General features: G+C 45.7%; 1 protein-coding gene across 3 annotated transcripts in view; it reads left to right on the top strand.

Moving 5' to 3' along the window:
* ZNF609 (zinc finger protein 609) overlaps nucleotides 1-15,597 on the top strand; it is a 206,289-nt gene extending 190,692 nt beyond the window's left edge. For all 3 annotated transcript variants that reach the window (XM_046652704.1, XM_046652706.1, XM_046652707.1), the window contains 7 exons: nucleotides 2,897-2,984; nucleotides 4,220-6,560; nucleotides 7,435-7,801; nucleotides 9,443-9,618; nucleotides 9,857-10,073; nucleotides 10,800-10,878; nucleotides 11,174-15,597. In XM_046652704.1, coding sequence (XP_046508660.1) covers nucleotides 2,897-2,984; nucleotides 4,220-6,560; nucleotides 7,435-7,801; nucleotides 9,443-9,618; nucleotides 9,857-10,073; nucleotides 10,800-10,873 — 3,263 coding nt within the window. In that variant the 3' untranslated portion in view covers nucleotides 10,874-10,878; nucleotides 11,174-15,597. The remainder of the gene's footprint in view (nucleotides 1-2,896; nucleotides 2,985-4,219; nucleotides 6,561-7,434; nucleotides 7,802-9,442; nucleotides 9,619-9,856; nucleotides 10,074-10,799; nucleotides 10,879-11,173) is intronic.
* Nucleotides 15,598-15,636: the final 39 nt, after the last annotated feature.

The following is a 15,636-nucleotide window of genomic DNA, read 5'->3' on the forward strand; positions in this document are numbered from 1 at the left end:
GATGTTAGCTCAGGGCTAATCTTCCTCAAAAAAAACAAATCACCAAGGAAACTAGAAAATGTTTTGACCTAAATGATAAGGAGAACATCAAAACTTGTGGAATGAAGTAGGCTATGAGGGAAATTTATGGTTTTAAATGTTTATATTAGAAAAGACAACAGATCTACAGTGGGGCTTGGTGAACTTTTTCTGTAAAGGGCTTTGCAGGCCATTCAGCCTCTGCTGCATACTTAAGATTGCCTTGTGGTGTGAAATCAGACGTAGACAATGCATAAATAATTAAGTGTCTATGTTCCGATAAAACTTTACTCATGGGCAATGATATTTGAATTTCATATAATTTCGCATCACATAAAGTATTATTGTCCTTTACATTTTTTTCTACCATTAAAAATGTGAAAACCATTCTTAGCTTGGTAAAGATACCTTTAAAATATCTCATATTTATGACCTTGTGATAAGACATAAAGAGCACAAACCATAAGGGAAGAGCTTAATATATTTGACTTTCTTAAAATGTAAAACTAACCAAAAATATTTTAGAAGATAAGCCACAAAAACAAAATGAAAAGGGTAAGTCTATGTCAGACATTTCTATACCAGGTTGAATTCCAGATGGATCAAAGATTTAAATATAAAAAATTAAACCATAAAAGTACTAAAAGAAACCGTAAGAAAATACTGTTAATAAAGTGATGGAATGGTGAAAACCTTTTGAAATATGACAAAAAACTCTGAATCCATAAAAGACTGATAAATGTAACAACATGAAAGTAAATAATTTCTGAAGCATTAAGCACCATTAGCAAATGACAAACCAGGGAGAAATATCTGATTCATATTACAGTCAAAGGGCTTACTGTAGTATATTAAGAGTCACAAATAATTCAGTAGAAAGATGAGCAAAGGATAAGAACAGACAGTTCACTAGAAAGGAAATACAGATATCTCATAATGATAGCTTGTAATGAAATGATGTATAAACTCAATAAGAAACATTAGATTAAAACTGCATAAAACATGATTTTTCTCCTGTCAGATTGGCAGAGATCAAAAAGTTGAGGGTACTCTGTTGCCAAAGAGAAAGAACAATAGTTGTTCTCACATTCTACTGATAGGTGTATAAATGAGTACGTCCTCTTTGAGGGCAGTTTGGCGGTATTTATCAAAAATCCAAATACAAGTGCTCTGTGATTAGCAATATTACTTACAGAAATTTATCTGACAGACATATTTGTGTAAGTAAGATAAAACATTTGTGCAAGGTTATTCATTCAGCATTATTTGTAACAGCAGAGGAGTGAGGCAACCGAAATGTCCATCAACAGGGGACTGATTAAATAAATTATGGTATGATTTGAAATCATTCAAATACATCCATTGAAAAGAATCAAGTAGTTCTATGTGTACTTACATGAAATGCTCCAAAATATATGGTTACACGAAAAATGTACAGAACATTCTGTGTATACTGCTACCATTTGAGGAAGAATATATAAACTTATTTGCTTATAAATGTATAAAATATGTCTGAAGGAATACATGAATATCCATGGCTGTTTCTGAATAGGGAAACTGGAAGGCTGAAGAATAGTGATAGGAGGGACATTTCATTTTATATTATGTACATTATATCTTATATATAATATTTATATTGTATATAATATATATTATATGTTATATATTATAACATATATATTTTATATATTATATATTATGTATATTATATCTTCTTTGCATTTTTTTTATCCTTTGAATTTTGGAATATGGCATCTATTCAAAAGCATTTTTAAGTAAAATGAACATGTCAGGAATGTTTATTATGATGTCATTTAAGAGTGAAAAGTGTGCCAAAAACCTAAATGTCCATCAACAGAATGTATAAATTGTAGTCAAATCTACAATGATATATTTGAGCACAGTTAAAATAAATGTATTAAGCTTTTCATGTCAACATAGATAAATCTCAAATTTGTAATGTTAAGTGAAAAAGGTAAGTTACACCCCCAGCATGATCCCATCAATGGAAAGTTTGAAAATGTAGTAAATAATGCTTTCCAACTATAATGTTTTCTTCTTTAAAAAAAAAATCTGGGGGCCCGCCCCGTGGCATAGTGATTGTTTGGCACACTTCACTTCAATGGCTTGGGGTTGTGGGTTTGGATCCCGGACATAGACCTACACCACCTGTTGGGCATGCTGTGGTGGCGACCCACATTTGAAGTGGAGGAAGAATGGCACAGATGTTAGCTCAGGGCTAATTTTCCTCAGCAAAAAAACCCAACAGAAATCTGATGCAAGTATGGCACAAAATCTTATAAATCCATTCAACTAGGTGATAGGTACATGAGTTTTTCTTAGATTCTCCTTTATTTTTTTTAGTATGTTTGAAATACTGCTTTTTTTGGTGGGGGCGGGGAGGAAGATTAGCCATGAGCTAACATCTGCTGCCAATCCTCCTCTTTTTGCTGCGAAAGACTGGCCCTGAGCTAACATCCATGCCCATCTTCCTCTACTTTTATATGTGGGATGCCTGCCACAGCATGGCTTACTGAGTAGTGCCATGTCCGCACCAGGGATCCAAACTGGCAAACCCCGGGCCACCAAAGCAGAATGTGCGAACTTAACCACTGTGCCACTGGGCCAGCCCCTGCATAATTTTTTTCAGTTAAGAAAATGTGCCTTACCTGAACCATGAAATCTTTGCAATTATTGCCCATCTTAAGGGACTGCAGTAGTGTTACAGGCAGTTCCCATAGAACTGTTTGTCCCATTGGGACCCAGATCACCCCCTAAACCCTCCTACAGGAGTCAAAATGCTACTCAAATGGAAGATACTCTTATTGGTGGCCAACAGGGTTTCTCTTGTCTATATCTGAGTCATCTTGTCTTCCAGGAATGTTGGTGGTGAATGTAACATGGAGGAACAAGACATATGTAGGTACACTTCTTGACTGTACACGGCATGATTGGGCACCCCCCAGGTAAGCACCCTACAGCTTTTTAGTTTGTATTAGTCTGAACCACCCTGATCAGTGAGTGACCTTTTACCTTTATCCTGCTAGAGTTGGATAGCTTTTAAAAGACACCCAGCTTTTGGGGACCGGCCCTGTGGCCGAGTGGTTGAGTTTACGCCCTCTGCTTCGGTGGGCCAGCATTTCACCCATTCGGATCCTGGCCGCGGACATGGCACCGCTCATCAGGCCATGCTGAGGCGGCATCCTGCATGCCACAACTAGAAGGACGCACAACTAAAAAAAAAAATACACAACTATGTACCAGGGGGCTTTGAGGAGAAAAAGGAAAAATAAAATCTTAAAAAAAAAAAAAGACACCTAGCTTTTAAAGGACATTATGATGTAGAGACAAGGGAAGGCACTATATTCATCTGGCATTGGAGAAGAATAAATGAGGGGCTGGCCCCATGGCCTAGTGTTTAAGTTTGCGCACTCTGCTGCAAGTGGCCCAGTGTTTCATTGGTTCAAATCCTGGGTGCGGACGTGGCACTGCTCATCAAAGCACGCTGAGGCAGCATCCCACATGCCAGAACTAGAAGGACCCACAATGAAGAATGTACAACTATGTACTGGGGGGCTTTGGGGAGAAAAAAGAATAAAATAAAATCTTAAAAAAAAAAAAAAAGAAGAAGAAATGAATTAGCTGTTGATGGGTTGGGTAGGAATTGGGAGATCGTATTTAAGCCTTTGTCTGGAATTATTGAATTCTGGCTTCTACCTGTAGTCTTGTTGAGACCAAGGCCATAGAGTCTGACTATGGGTAAATAAACATTCACTGATGATGTTTTTCAATGGTACTATCTCTTAGAAGTTTAAACTCAAGAACATTTTCAGTTTTATAAACTCCACTAGACAATGTAGGTTTCACAAGGACCTTATCAAGTTGCAATTTGACCTTAAGGTTGACATTTCAGTGAATGGCACCCTACAGCTTGTTCCTAATATTAGTTTCCAGTCTGCCAGGGTTTGGGGAACCCAAATGTTGGGGAATAATTTACAACATTACATGCATGCATGCAGATAACATCCTAAGAGCTCACCACTTAATGCATTTCCCACGCTTTCAAAAGTTTCTTTAACAAATCATATTCATTGAAAATGATAGTTACCATCTGGACAGTTCTTCTGGAGCCTGCAGCTAAAGTGATTTTAAGATGTTTTCTCCTCTTAATAATATCCTGTTGTGCTTGTCCTTTGCCCAGGTTTTGTGACTCCCCTACCAGTGACTTGGAGATGCGCAATGGTCGGGGTAGAGGCAAACGTATGCGTCCCAACAGTAACACACCTGTCAATGAGACAGCCACAGCGTCTGACAGCAAAGGGACCAGCAGCAGCAGCAAAACTCGAGCAGGAGCCAATAGCAAAGGCCGTCGGGGCAGCCAAAATTCTTCAGAGCATCGCCCACCTGCCAGTAGCACCTCTGAGGATGTCAAAGCCAGCCCTTCCTCAGCTAATAAGCGGAAGAACAAACCGCTTTCAGACATGGAGCTGAATTCTAGCTCAGAGGACTCCAAAGGGAGCAAACGTGTCCGTACGAATTCCATGGGCTCAGCCACTGGCCCCCTTCCTGGGACCAAGGGGGAACCCACTGTTTTAGACAGAAATTGTCCCTCCCCAGTCCTGATTGACTGTCCCCACCCAAACTGCAACAAAAAGTACAAGCACATCAACGGACTTAAGTACCACCAAGCTCATGCTCATACAGATGATGACAGCAAGCCAGAAGCAGATGGAGACAGTGAGTATGGAGAGGAGCCCACCCTACATGCAGACCTTGGGAGCTGCAATGGTGCATCTGTCTCACAAAAAGGTTCCTTGTCCCCTGCCCGCTCAGCTACCCCCAAAGTTCGGCTCGTAGAGCCCCATAGCCCTTCTCCTTCAAGCAAATTCAGCACAAAAGGACTCTGTAAGAAAAAGTTGAGTGGGGAAGGGGACACAGACCTAGGGGCCTTATCCAATGATGGCTCTGATGATGGACCCTCAGTAATGGATGAAACAAGCAATGATGCCTTTGATTCTTTGGAAAGGAAGTGTATGGAAAAAGAAAAATGTAAAAAACCCTCTAGTTTGAAGCCTGAAAAGATTCCTTCCAAGAGCTTAAAGTCAGCCAGGCCCATTGCCCCTGCCATCCCCCCGCAGCAAATCTACACTTTCCAGACAGCCACCTTCACAGCAACAAGCCCAGGCTCCTCCTCAGGCTTGACCACCACAGTGGTCCAAGCCATGCCCAACAGCCCCCAACTCAAACCCATTCAGCCCAAGCCCACTGTGATGGGAGAACCTTTCACAGTCAACCCTGCCTTGACTCCAGCCAAGGACAAGAAAAAGAAAGACAAAAAAAAGAAGGAGTCTTCAAAGGAACTTGAAAGTCCTCTGACCCCTGGGAAGGTGTGTCGAGCAGAAGAAGGCAAAAGCCCATTCAGGGAATCATCAGGAGAGGGGATGAAAATGGAAGGGCTCCTAAACGGCTCATCAGACCCCCACCAAAGCCGACTAGCTAGCATCAAGGCTGAAGCTGACAAGATCTACAGCTTCACAGACAATGCCCCCAGTCCTTCAATTGGAGGCAGTAGCCGCCTAGATAGCACCACCCCTACCCAGCCCATGACTCCCTTACATGTAGTGACCCAGAATGGAGCTGAAGCCAGTTCAGTCAAAACCAACAGTCCTGCTTACTCTGACATCTCTGATGCTGGGGAGGATGGGGAGGGCAAAGTGGACAGTGTCAAGTCAAAGGACCCTGAACAGTTGGTTAAGGAAGGAGCTAAGAAAACTCTTTTCCCTCCTCAGCCACAGAGCAAAGAGTCACCATATTACCAAGGCTTTGAGAGTTACTACTCTCCAAGTTACACACAGTCCAGCCCTGGGGCTCTGAACCCCAGCAGCCAGTCAGGAGTAGAGAACCAGGCCCTGAAGACAAAAAAGGATGAAGAGTCTGAGAGCATAGAGGGAAAAGTGAAGAATGATGTCTGTGAGGAAAAGAAACCAGAGCTGAGCAGTTCCAGTCAGCAACCCTCCGTCATCCAGCAACGTCCCAACATGTATATGCAGTCGCTATACTATAACCAATATGCCTATGTGCCCCCCTATGGCTACAGTGACCAGAGTTACCACACCCACCTCCTGAGCACTAACACAGCATACCGACAGCAGTATGAAGAACAGCAGAAACGGCAGAGCTTGGAGCAGCAACAGCGGGGACTGGAAAAGAAGACAGAGATGGGTCTGAAAGAACGGGAGGCAGCACTCAAGGAAGAATGGAAGCAAAAGCCGTCAATTCCACCAACTCTCACCAAGGCCCCCAGCCTGACAGACCTGGTGAAGTCAGGACCTGGCAAAGCCAAAGAGCCAGGGGCTGACGCTGCCAAATCAGTCATTATTCCCAAGTTAGATGACTCGTCCAAACTCCCCAGCCAGGCCCCAGAAGGACTTAAAGTGAAGCTGAATGAGGCCAGCCACCTAGGCAAGGAGGCTTCTGAGGCTAAGACAGGTGCTGAGTGTGGCCGACAGGCAGAGGTGGATCCAATACTCTGGTACCGACAGGTAACTGTTCCGGGAGGAAATAGAAATACTGTTTGATAGTCTTTCCCTCTTCCTCATTAATCAGGGCTGTCCTTATGTAGGGGGTCAACGGAATGCAGGTTAGCAGGAGAAATCTATGATTTTAGGGCTACTTTACCTTTGTAAATCATTTTAATGTTTTTTTAAAAAATGCTTTTACGTTAGTAAAAGGTGTTTTTCCTACTTGAGACGAAAGCCCAGGTAAGTTAGTTTGATTTGTCTAAGATTACTTGAAGTTTCACTAACAGAGCCAGAACTAGAACCCAGGTATCTTGATTCCTAGTCCACTGTTGCTCCCACTGTTTGGTTCCTATGGAATGAGTTAATGGTGATCTCTCCATTTTTTAGAGTAGGCTGAAAGTCCCATTACTCAGACTGAGTCACTTTCAAAAAGACTATAGGTAGAGTTAGAGCTAAGAACTTGGTCTCGCATCTTGCTCTGCTCATGAGACTTAGAAAGTCTTCCTTTCTCTCCTGGTGCCCCAATTAAAGCTCCCTCCTCTGAGCTGGGCACCACTTACAGCTTTCTTGCCCTGAGCTTGCCCTGAAGAAGTGAAACAACCTAAAAATCCTTCTTAGGGAGTAGCCTCTTCTATTCTTGGAGTCATTTCCCCAAAATGCTGTTCGGGATCTTTCTTTTCTTTCCCCACATTTTGTTTCCTTTGGGGCAGGGAGGGGGCAGGCTCTTTAAGCAAGAGCAACTAGAATTGATTGTAAATGAAGATCAATAGAGGCCAAGATCATACTCTGCCCCAGGTGTCTAGTATTATCTGCTCTGGTGTTTCTACTGGGACTTGGCCTTGAAATCTCTCCCTTATCTGTTCAACACTCAGTGCTCATTCTGTGGTTGTCATAGGAAGCAGAGCCCCGGATGTGGACATATGTTTATCCTGCCAAGTACTCAGACATTAAGTCAGAGGATGAGCGGTGGAAAGAGGAGCGAGACCGCAAATTGAAGGAGGAAAGGAATCGGAGTAAGGACTCTGTCCCCAAGGAGGATGGGAAGGAAAGCACAAGTAGTGACTGCAAGCTGCCCACGTCTGAAGAATCCCGCCTTGGGAGCAAGGAGCCCCGACCAAGTGTCCATGTGCCTGTGTCCTCCCCCCTCACCCAGCACCAGTCCTACATCCCCTACATGCACGGCTACTCCTACAGCCAGTCCTATGACCCCAACCACCCCAGCTACCGGGGCATGCCTGCTGTGATGATGCAGAACTACCCAGGTACAGCACCCTCGTTCCAGCTGGTGTTCCATTAACCGGGAAGGGAAATGAAGCACAGATTTCAAATCCAGAGTTTTCTTGCTAGGTCCCAATGCTTATTGAGGCTCAGGTAGATGACAGCCCCTTTTTGAATGTGACATTCTGTGAAGTAGACACTTTAACCCCAAGCTCCTTGAATGGCTGCTAATTACAGTCTGCAGGACCACCTCTCCCTCCCTTGCTCCAGCTAGAGAGTTGCCTCTACAGTCACTTTTCATGAATAATTAAAGGTACAACTCCCTACCACTGCCATCTTCCCTCAGCTGGGATTTTTTTAAACACATGTTCTACATTTTGCAATGTGCAAGGCATTGTGGGGAACACAAAAGAAAGAAGACTAGTTCCCACCCCTCAAGGAGCTTATGAATTAATTGTAGCAGGAGAGACACATGAAACAAATAAAATTCAAACCAAGACAATGCATGTATTCATTTGCAAGATCATGTTCTGCTGTAAAGGTCAGACAGCAGAGAAGGGAAGAGCAGTTTGAAGTCAGCTTGGGGGGAAGTCCAGCTAGAAGGGTTCAGCTTGGGAAGATAAGCTCTTTACACTGCCATCCGTGACTTCTTGGGGAGTGAGGCACAAAGTAGGGGTTTACACGTGTTTTTTAAGTTGTTAGAAGGAAATGCTCTTATTCAACTCCACTCACTGATTTCTGTTGCCTGAAGGGCCACGTGGGATGCTTCTGGGGTGGGCGAGCATTTCTTTCACTCTTTAGAGCTCCCAGCTCTCTATAGGAGAGCAGTCTAGATAGTCTCAATATTCTGGTGTAACATTATAAGGCAAACTCTAAATAGGACAAGTAATCTTTTCAAACAGATAGGAGATTCTTACCCTTTGGTGTTCCTCTCTTCCTTTTACCCCCATCCATCCATATAAAAATAATAACAGTCATGCACCGCATAATGACGTTTCAGTCAATGATGGACCACATATATACCAGTGGTCCCATCAGATTAGTACCGTTTAGCCTTAGGTGTGTAGTAGGCTATACCATCTCGGTTTGTGTAAGTCTACTCTGTGATGTTCACACAACGATGAAATTGCATAACCATGCATTTCTCAGAACACATCCCCATCATTAAGCGACACATGACTGTAGTTCCATTTGATGAATGTCTGCTCTGGGCCAGGCACTGTGCTAGGTGATTTATGTACATTATCTTATTTACTCCTCCTTGTAACCCTATGAAATAAGTATTGTTATCTTCAGTTTGATGAGGAAACTGAATCTCAAAAGTTGTTAATTTGCTCAAGGCTACCCAGCTGGTAAGTCTCGGAGGTAGGATTTGAGCCCAAGGCCCTCTGACTCCAAACCCTATGATCTTTGCACTTTACCATGTCACTTCTCCAAGGTGGATCTCTGAGACTGGGGCTCTAGGGAAGTTGACTTCTCAGCAACTGAGGGCCATGTCCCTAATATCCCTTAGCTAGTTCTGCCTCTAGTAAAGAAAGGGCAAACTAATAGTCTCAGCCCGAAGATACTGTGGTAGAAAATATCTCAGCCTGTGCCTAGGAAAACTGGTGCTACCTAACCAAGCTCACAAAAGCAGTTCTTCTACATCTCCCATCTCTCTGACTGCTTTATTTCTCCTTCCCCAGGTTCCTACCTGCCTTCCAGCTACTCTTTCTCCCCATATGGCAGCAAGGTCTCAGGGGGTGAAGATGCCGACAAGGCACGAGCCAGCCCCAGTGTCAGTTGTAAATCCAGCTCAGAGTCCAAAGCCCTGGACATCTTGCAGCAGCATGCCAGTCACTACAAGAGCAAGTCTCCCACGGTAAGGAAGTGCAGTGACACTGGCTGTCATAAAGACCAATGAGGCCAGATCTAGGGTCTGGGAGAAGATGGGCAAGTTCAGGTCCTAACCACAGTGCAGCTTGGCTGACTTGACACGGCTCCACCAGGCACCTCCTTGATTCTTAGGTTCCCCTCTAAGGAGTCATAATGTGGACTCCAGGCATCTGGTTCTCATGTGTGTCTCACAACAGTGCTTTTGTCTCTGTTTTCCTTTCCAGATAAGTGATAAAACTTCTCAGGAGAGAGATCGGGGAGGCTGTGGGGTAGTTGGGGGTGGTGGCAGCTGTAGCAGCGTCGGGGGAGCAGGCGGGGGTGAAAGGAGTGTAGACCGGCCCCGCACCTCCCCTTCCCAGCGCCTGATGTCCACACACCACCACCACCACCACTTGGGGTACTCGTTGCTCCCAGCACAGTACAACTTACCCTATGCAGCAGGTAAGCCTCTTTTCCTCACCTCCTGTCTTTTTTACTCCATCCCAGTACCCTTGCCCACAGAAAGGGGCCCCTGGCAAGAATCCTTTTTTTGGGTGGGTGGAGATTCTAATCCGTCCAGAATCTAGCCTCCTACTGACAGTCATTAAAGCAAATGACATTTATTTCTCCTTGGAGCTTGAGGACTCTCAAACTCCTCCAGAAAATTGGCTTTGATACTCAGAAGAATAAGGAACAGGAGTTCCCACAGCTAAAGAGAAACAAGCAGCTGAAAAAAAAGAGCTTTACTTGGAAAAAAAAGAGGCTTACTCAGCGAGAGAAAGACAATCTGTGTATGACTCCACTCATATGAGGAATTTTAAAACTATGGACCAAGAACAGTTTAGTGGATACCAGGGGAAAGGTGGGGTGGGGGGTGGGCACAAAGGGTGAGGTGGTGCACCTACAACATGACTGACAAACATTAATGTACAATTGAAATTTCACAAGATTGTAACCTATCAATAACTCAATAAAAATAAATAAATAAATAAATAAAGAGGCTTACTATCTAACCCCAGCCACTATATCTGGCCACCTATCAGATTTTTTTCTGTCAGCACCCCAAAATTCAGTGGAGCTAGGAATTTAAGGAGAAACTCCTCCCAGCACCCACCTAGCTGGTAAAGAGAAAGTGCTTATTGGACGGTTCTGGGAGTGCTCTGCTAACATGTCCTCTTTCTCACTCAGGGCTTTCTTCCACAGCCATTGTTGCCAGCCAGCAAGGCTCAACTCCCTCACTCTACCCACCCCCCCGGAGGTGAGATTGGTAAGTAACTTTGTAATTTGGGGTAACACTTAGAGCAGGGATAGTTGATACCTGGATCACAGAATCTCTGTGGAGCCTAGGTGGGGTCAGCAGTCTGGAAACAGTGGAACCCTGGCCAAGCCTCTTATGCAAGTCTCCCATGAAGCCATGTGCGTCTGAGAGGAGCTGTGGAACACCTATGTCCCCTAGGGAACAGTACCAACCAGCCCTGCAGTTTGTTTTCTGGGAGCGCCACCTTGTGGTTGTTTTGCCATCCAGCTGAGTGCCTGGTCATTTGTCCATGTTTCCCTTGCAGAACACCAAGTGCCCGGATAAAGTCAGCTTCGTGGGCCCGGACTGGCTCACCCAAGGAGGTGCTGGAGGCGCCATTTAGACATCAGTTAAATGGTGTTGATCATCCTGTTTGCCGTTCCCATCACGACTGAAGGCAGACGCTTGGCTGTCTCACCTCCACCAGATCCCCGGACTCCCCAACCTTCCCTCTTCCTCAGGAGCTGGAGAGCTGGTACTTAGCAAAAATATTTATTCTCTCGGCCACAGTGACTATTGTGGCCTCTGTGGAGATGAAGGCACGGGGAGCAACCAGGAGAACATGGCCTCAGCCCAGAGAAGTCCCTGCCCTGTTCTCCAAGCCCCTGGTCAGCTGCTGGAGCAGTACCACACACCCCCGCCCCTCCCGGGGAGGGACCTCCCCAAGCACCGGGTAAGGTCTGAAGATAGCACAGCAGCCATACCCCTCTCACCATCATAACCGCCATCACCAGATTCTGCATCTCCCCAGCGGTTTGGGCCCTGGGAACTGGCAGCAAGTGGAGGAATCGGAATCTCAGGAAAGAAATTGGGGGCTGTTTTCTCTGTAATTGTGAAAACAAGGTCTTCAAATATGAAGACTTCTCCCCTCTCACGTGAGCACATATAAATGCTCAGAGCCTATCCTGGAAAGGAAGACCAAGGCATTTGCCCTAACATGGCCTTGGGCTACCTGTCAGGCAGAGGGCCAGGGGTCCCAACACCAGCACAGGGCTCCCCAGGGATACTGGGAGTAAGCTGGAGCTGGAGCATGAATGGAGTCTGTGAAAGAGAACCTGCTTCCCCACTCAGTCCTGCTGCTTCTTAGCCCCCAACCCCTTGACCTTTTCTCTCTTCCATCCTAACCCCTTGGTGCCTTTCCCAGGGGGATCCCCATGCTGATCTCTCTTCATCTTTTCCACTGCTTGGCTCTTAAGACTCAGGCAGGTAAAACAGTATTCCCCCTAGCATGGGGAGTTTTGGAGTCTGCCAGGTCACCTTAGGGCAAGGCCCAGAAGGCAGACCCTGGGAGCACCCAGCAGTTCTTAGAGATGTCCTATCCATTCAGCCATCTGAATATCCTCCTCATATAGGGCCACAAATATACACAGCCCAATTCCTCTGTATACGAGTACATGATTTTATATAGCTCAATCTATAACCCCGTGTGTGCCAATATAAGCGTGTTTGTTTGTAATACACGTTTTTGTTTTAGGGGCCATTGACCATGGGAGGTTGTGTTCCTTAGACCCTGGGATAACACATCCAAGCCATTAGTCCTCAGAGCCACAGAGTGTACTCAGTGGAGCTGTGCTTTGAGACAGCAGACATTTCTCTGCTCTCATTAGAAATGCTGTCTCCCAGTCCGGGCTTTATGCTCTTTGTACTGGGAGAGTAATGATGATTTGGTAACTTCATTGGAGTCACTTCTTCCCCAAGGTGTGGGGAGCTTTAGCTCTTACTTTGATTTTGAGGTGTCATCTCTTTGTTCTCCTCCTCTCCTATCTTTCCTTGACCTTCTGGATTGAGAGAGAGATAAAGACTGACAGACACCACCCTAGGCTAGAGAGGGGTATTTGTGACCAGAGTGCCAAAAGTGACCAGTAGAGAGCATGGGCTTGGCTCTGACTCAGTTTGGGGCCTGGAGGTGGAGGACAGTAAGCACAATGCCCAGCTAGACTGCTTCCCAAGATCCCTGGAGCCTTCCTCCAGATAGGCTTAGGATCATTTTCCCAAGAGCAGGCCCTATAGACCTTTCCTCTAGGTTTTCATGTCCTTGTTTTGGTTCAAGTTGGGTTCTGAGGCCTCCCAAAAACACCCCCACTGTTTTAGACCTCTTAGCAGGCACCCAAGGAGCATCCCTTTCCCCCATCATGCCCTCTGCCCGCTCCTGCCCCAGTGGGCAGTGTTCTGAGCAGTGACTTCCCTTTCATCCATGGAAGTAGATGGTGTGGACACCTTCACCCCACCTAACCTGAATCACCCCACCAAGAGGATGACTCTGAATTTCAGTCTGATTATGCCCTCCCAGGCTCCTGTCAGGTAGAGCCAAGGGCCCATCTCTGTTCCTGTTTGTTTTTAAATATTGTTGTGTGTTTTGTATCTGTGGCACTGGCTTACAGCGTGCTCTGTACATATTGTAAAGAAACTGTTTGGAGTAATTTTCTTTCCCGTTGGGTAGGCATGGCCTGGCATTCCTGCCCTTTCTGCTTTGTTCTGTAACACAGAGAAGAGGAATTTCTGCATTAGCAGGGCAGCCTTGGGTTCTGCAGATGGGAACAGCTCTTTCTTTGTTTCTTTTCCTTAAAAAGCATTTGGCTCTTTGATCCTTATATCCAGTCTCCCTTGAAGAGTAGGAGCTGAGCTGCCCAAAGGAGCAGGTGAAAGCAACAGTGGCAGGATGGCCTGCCTTTTCCTGATCCCTGATCCTCCTGGTCCCCGATCCTTGCTGGGTCCAATCTTCCCTCCCTGAAATAACATGAAGCAGCGGCAGCAGCAACTGAAGAAATAGAAATCCTTGATGAGTGCTGAGCGAAAGATTTGCTGTCCACTTCCAGCCTCTCTATGTGGGGAGGAAACACAGTTGGGGGTACCTGTGGCACGCATGACCTGGTCCAAAGGATGAGACATTCAGCAAGGATTCCCACACCCCCGCCCCACCCCGAAGCAAAGGCTGGAAAAGTCTGCTGCTAGGGGCTCAGACCACCAGACCAAGACTCTCTCTGAGCCACCCCAAGCCTCTACATAGACATTGCTCATTGGGGCTCCCCAGAGACAAGCTAGAGGGAAAGAGCCTCATCCCCAGGTAGGATAGCCAAGCCTTGGAGAGCTGATCTTTAGGATTTACATCTGCTTCTTCCTTATTTAAGGTGTGCCAGTTCCCTTCATCCCCTTTCCCTGCCTGTACATGTATGTGTACGTGTATGAAATTTCTTTCTCTTACCTCACCCTCTCCACACATCTCAAGGTCAAAGGACCACATGCAGAAGGGTTAAGAGGGCACTCCATGAAATGAAATGGTGATTCTTGAATCTCTTCTCTCCCGGCTCCAAGATGAGGTGGGAGGGTAAGACTGCAGAAGGGCTAGAGAGTTATTGTTATACAGGCTTTGAGGTCACCCATATCACTTATTATCCCATATACCCTATCACCATCTCAGTGTCTACTCTGATGCCCCCAAGATTCAACTGGGCAGCTAGTTGGCCCCATGATTCTGGGCCTTTGTCATTTGTTTTATTACTAGGGCATCCCAGGAAGCTTTCTGCTGATCCTCTGCCATGGGCCCCTCCTGGGATTGAGCCCCTCCCAGGCCCCATCCCCAGCCCCTCCTGCCCCAGCCCACCCGCTTGCCTTGGTGCTCAGCCCCCCATTGGGAGCAGGTTGGGGCGAGCTGGAGGCCCGGGCTGGAGGGGCAGTGTTGCTGTTCATAGCTTTTGTTCCATTGGCGTTGCTCTGTTGGATTTGGATTTAATTTCAGTCTTCCTAATTCTTCCCTTCTGTAAAATGTACATTACCAAGTTCCTTGTTTTTTTATATATATATATAAATATATATATATACAAACTGTACTCTTTTTGCCTTTGTACATTCAGGCAAGAAGAGAAAATAAATCTTTTTAAGAGACAATCACAAATCTGTGAGGGCTGCTGGTTATTTCTCCTGGAGTTTGCTGCTGAGCTGCCTCCTCCTTCCTCTCCACTTTTCCGTTCTCCCTCAGCTTCCTGATCTTCCTGGGCCTGCTCCATATGCATCCTCAGCTCCACTTTCCCTGGCTGATGGCAAGCTGTTGAATCCAATGTCCAGACTAACTGCCCTGCAGCCCTTTCCTGCCCAGCAGTGTTTTCCAGCTTGGCCACTAAGCGGCTTATCCAGGAGCTTTATCCTGTGCCCTGGCCTCTCCTATCTTCCCCCTTAGATCCTGTTCACCAAAGTGGCTTTGGACCCCTGGGTACTCTGGGGCCTATCTCCTGGAGGCCCTGGCTTTGGACACACCTATGAAACTATGCAGATGGGAGCTCTCTGCCTAAGAATTTGCACTACTTAAACCTGCCTAGGGAGTTAGAACAGATGGTTTTTAGCAATGACTGGGAAACTACCCCCTAACACTCCCCCCCATATTCCAGAGCCCAGAGAATCATTCCTGGCTAGTGGACTCCTATGGCTTGCCCCCTCAGAACAAGGGCTAAGGGTTTATGGGTCAAGAGCATTTGATCAGAATTTCAAAGGGTGGTACATTCTGAAACACAGCCCAACCAAACCATTGTTTGGCCTCTTGAACGTTCTCCTTTTCCTCTGATTTCCTCCTCTCCCTTTTCCCCCCACCTTCCTTGCTACTTCTTTTTCTTAATTGGCTTTGGAATTGAAGTATATTTTTAAATTATTTGTTGTATTTATTGAATAAAGTTTTTAACGTCCCTGTTCTTAAATTTAGACTTAGTTTGCCTTTCACATATCTCCCCTGTCCCATCC

Source organism: Equus quagga, chromosome 2 (assembly GCF_021613505.1).
Source record: "Equus quagga isolate Etosha38 chromosome 2, UCLA_HA_Equagga_1.0, whole genome shotgun sequence".
Lineage (NCBI taxonomy): Eukaryota > Metazoa > Chordata > Mammalia > Perissodactyla > Equidae > Equus > Equus quagga.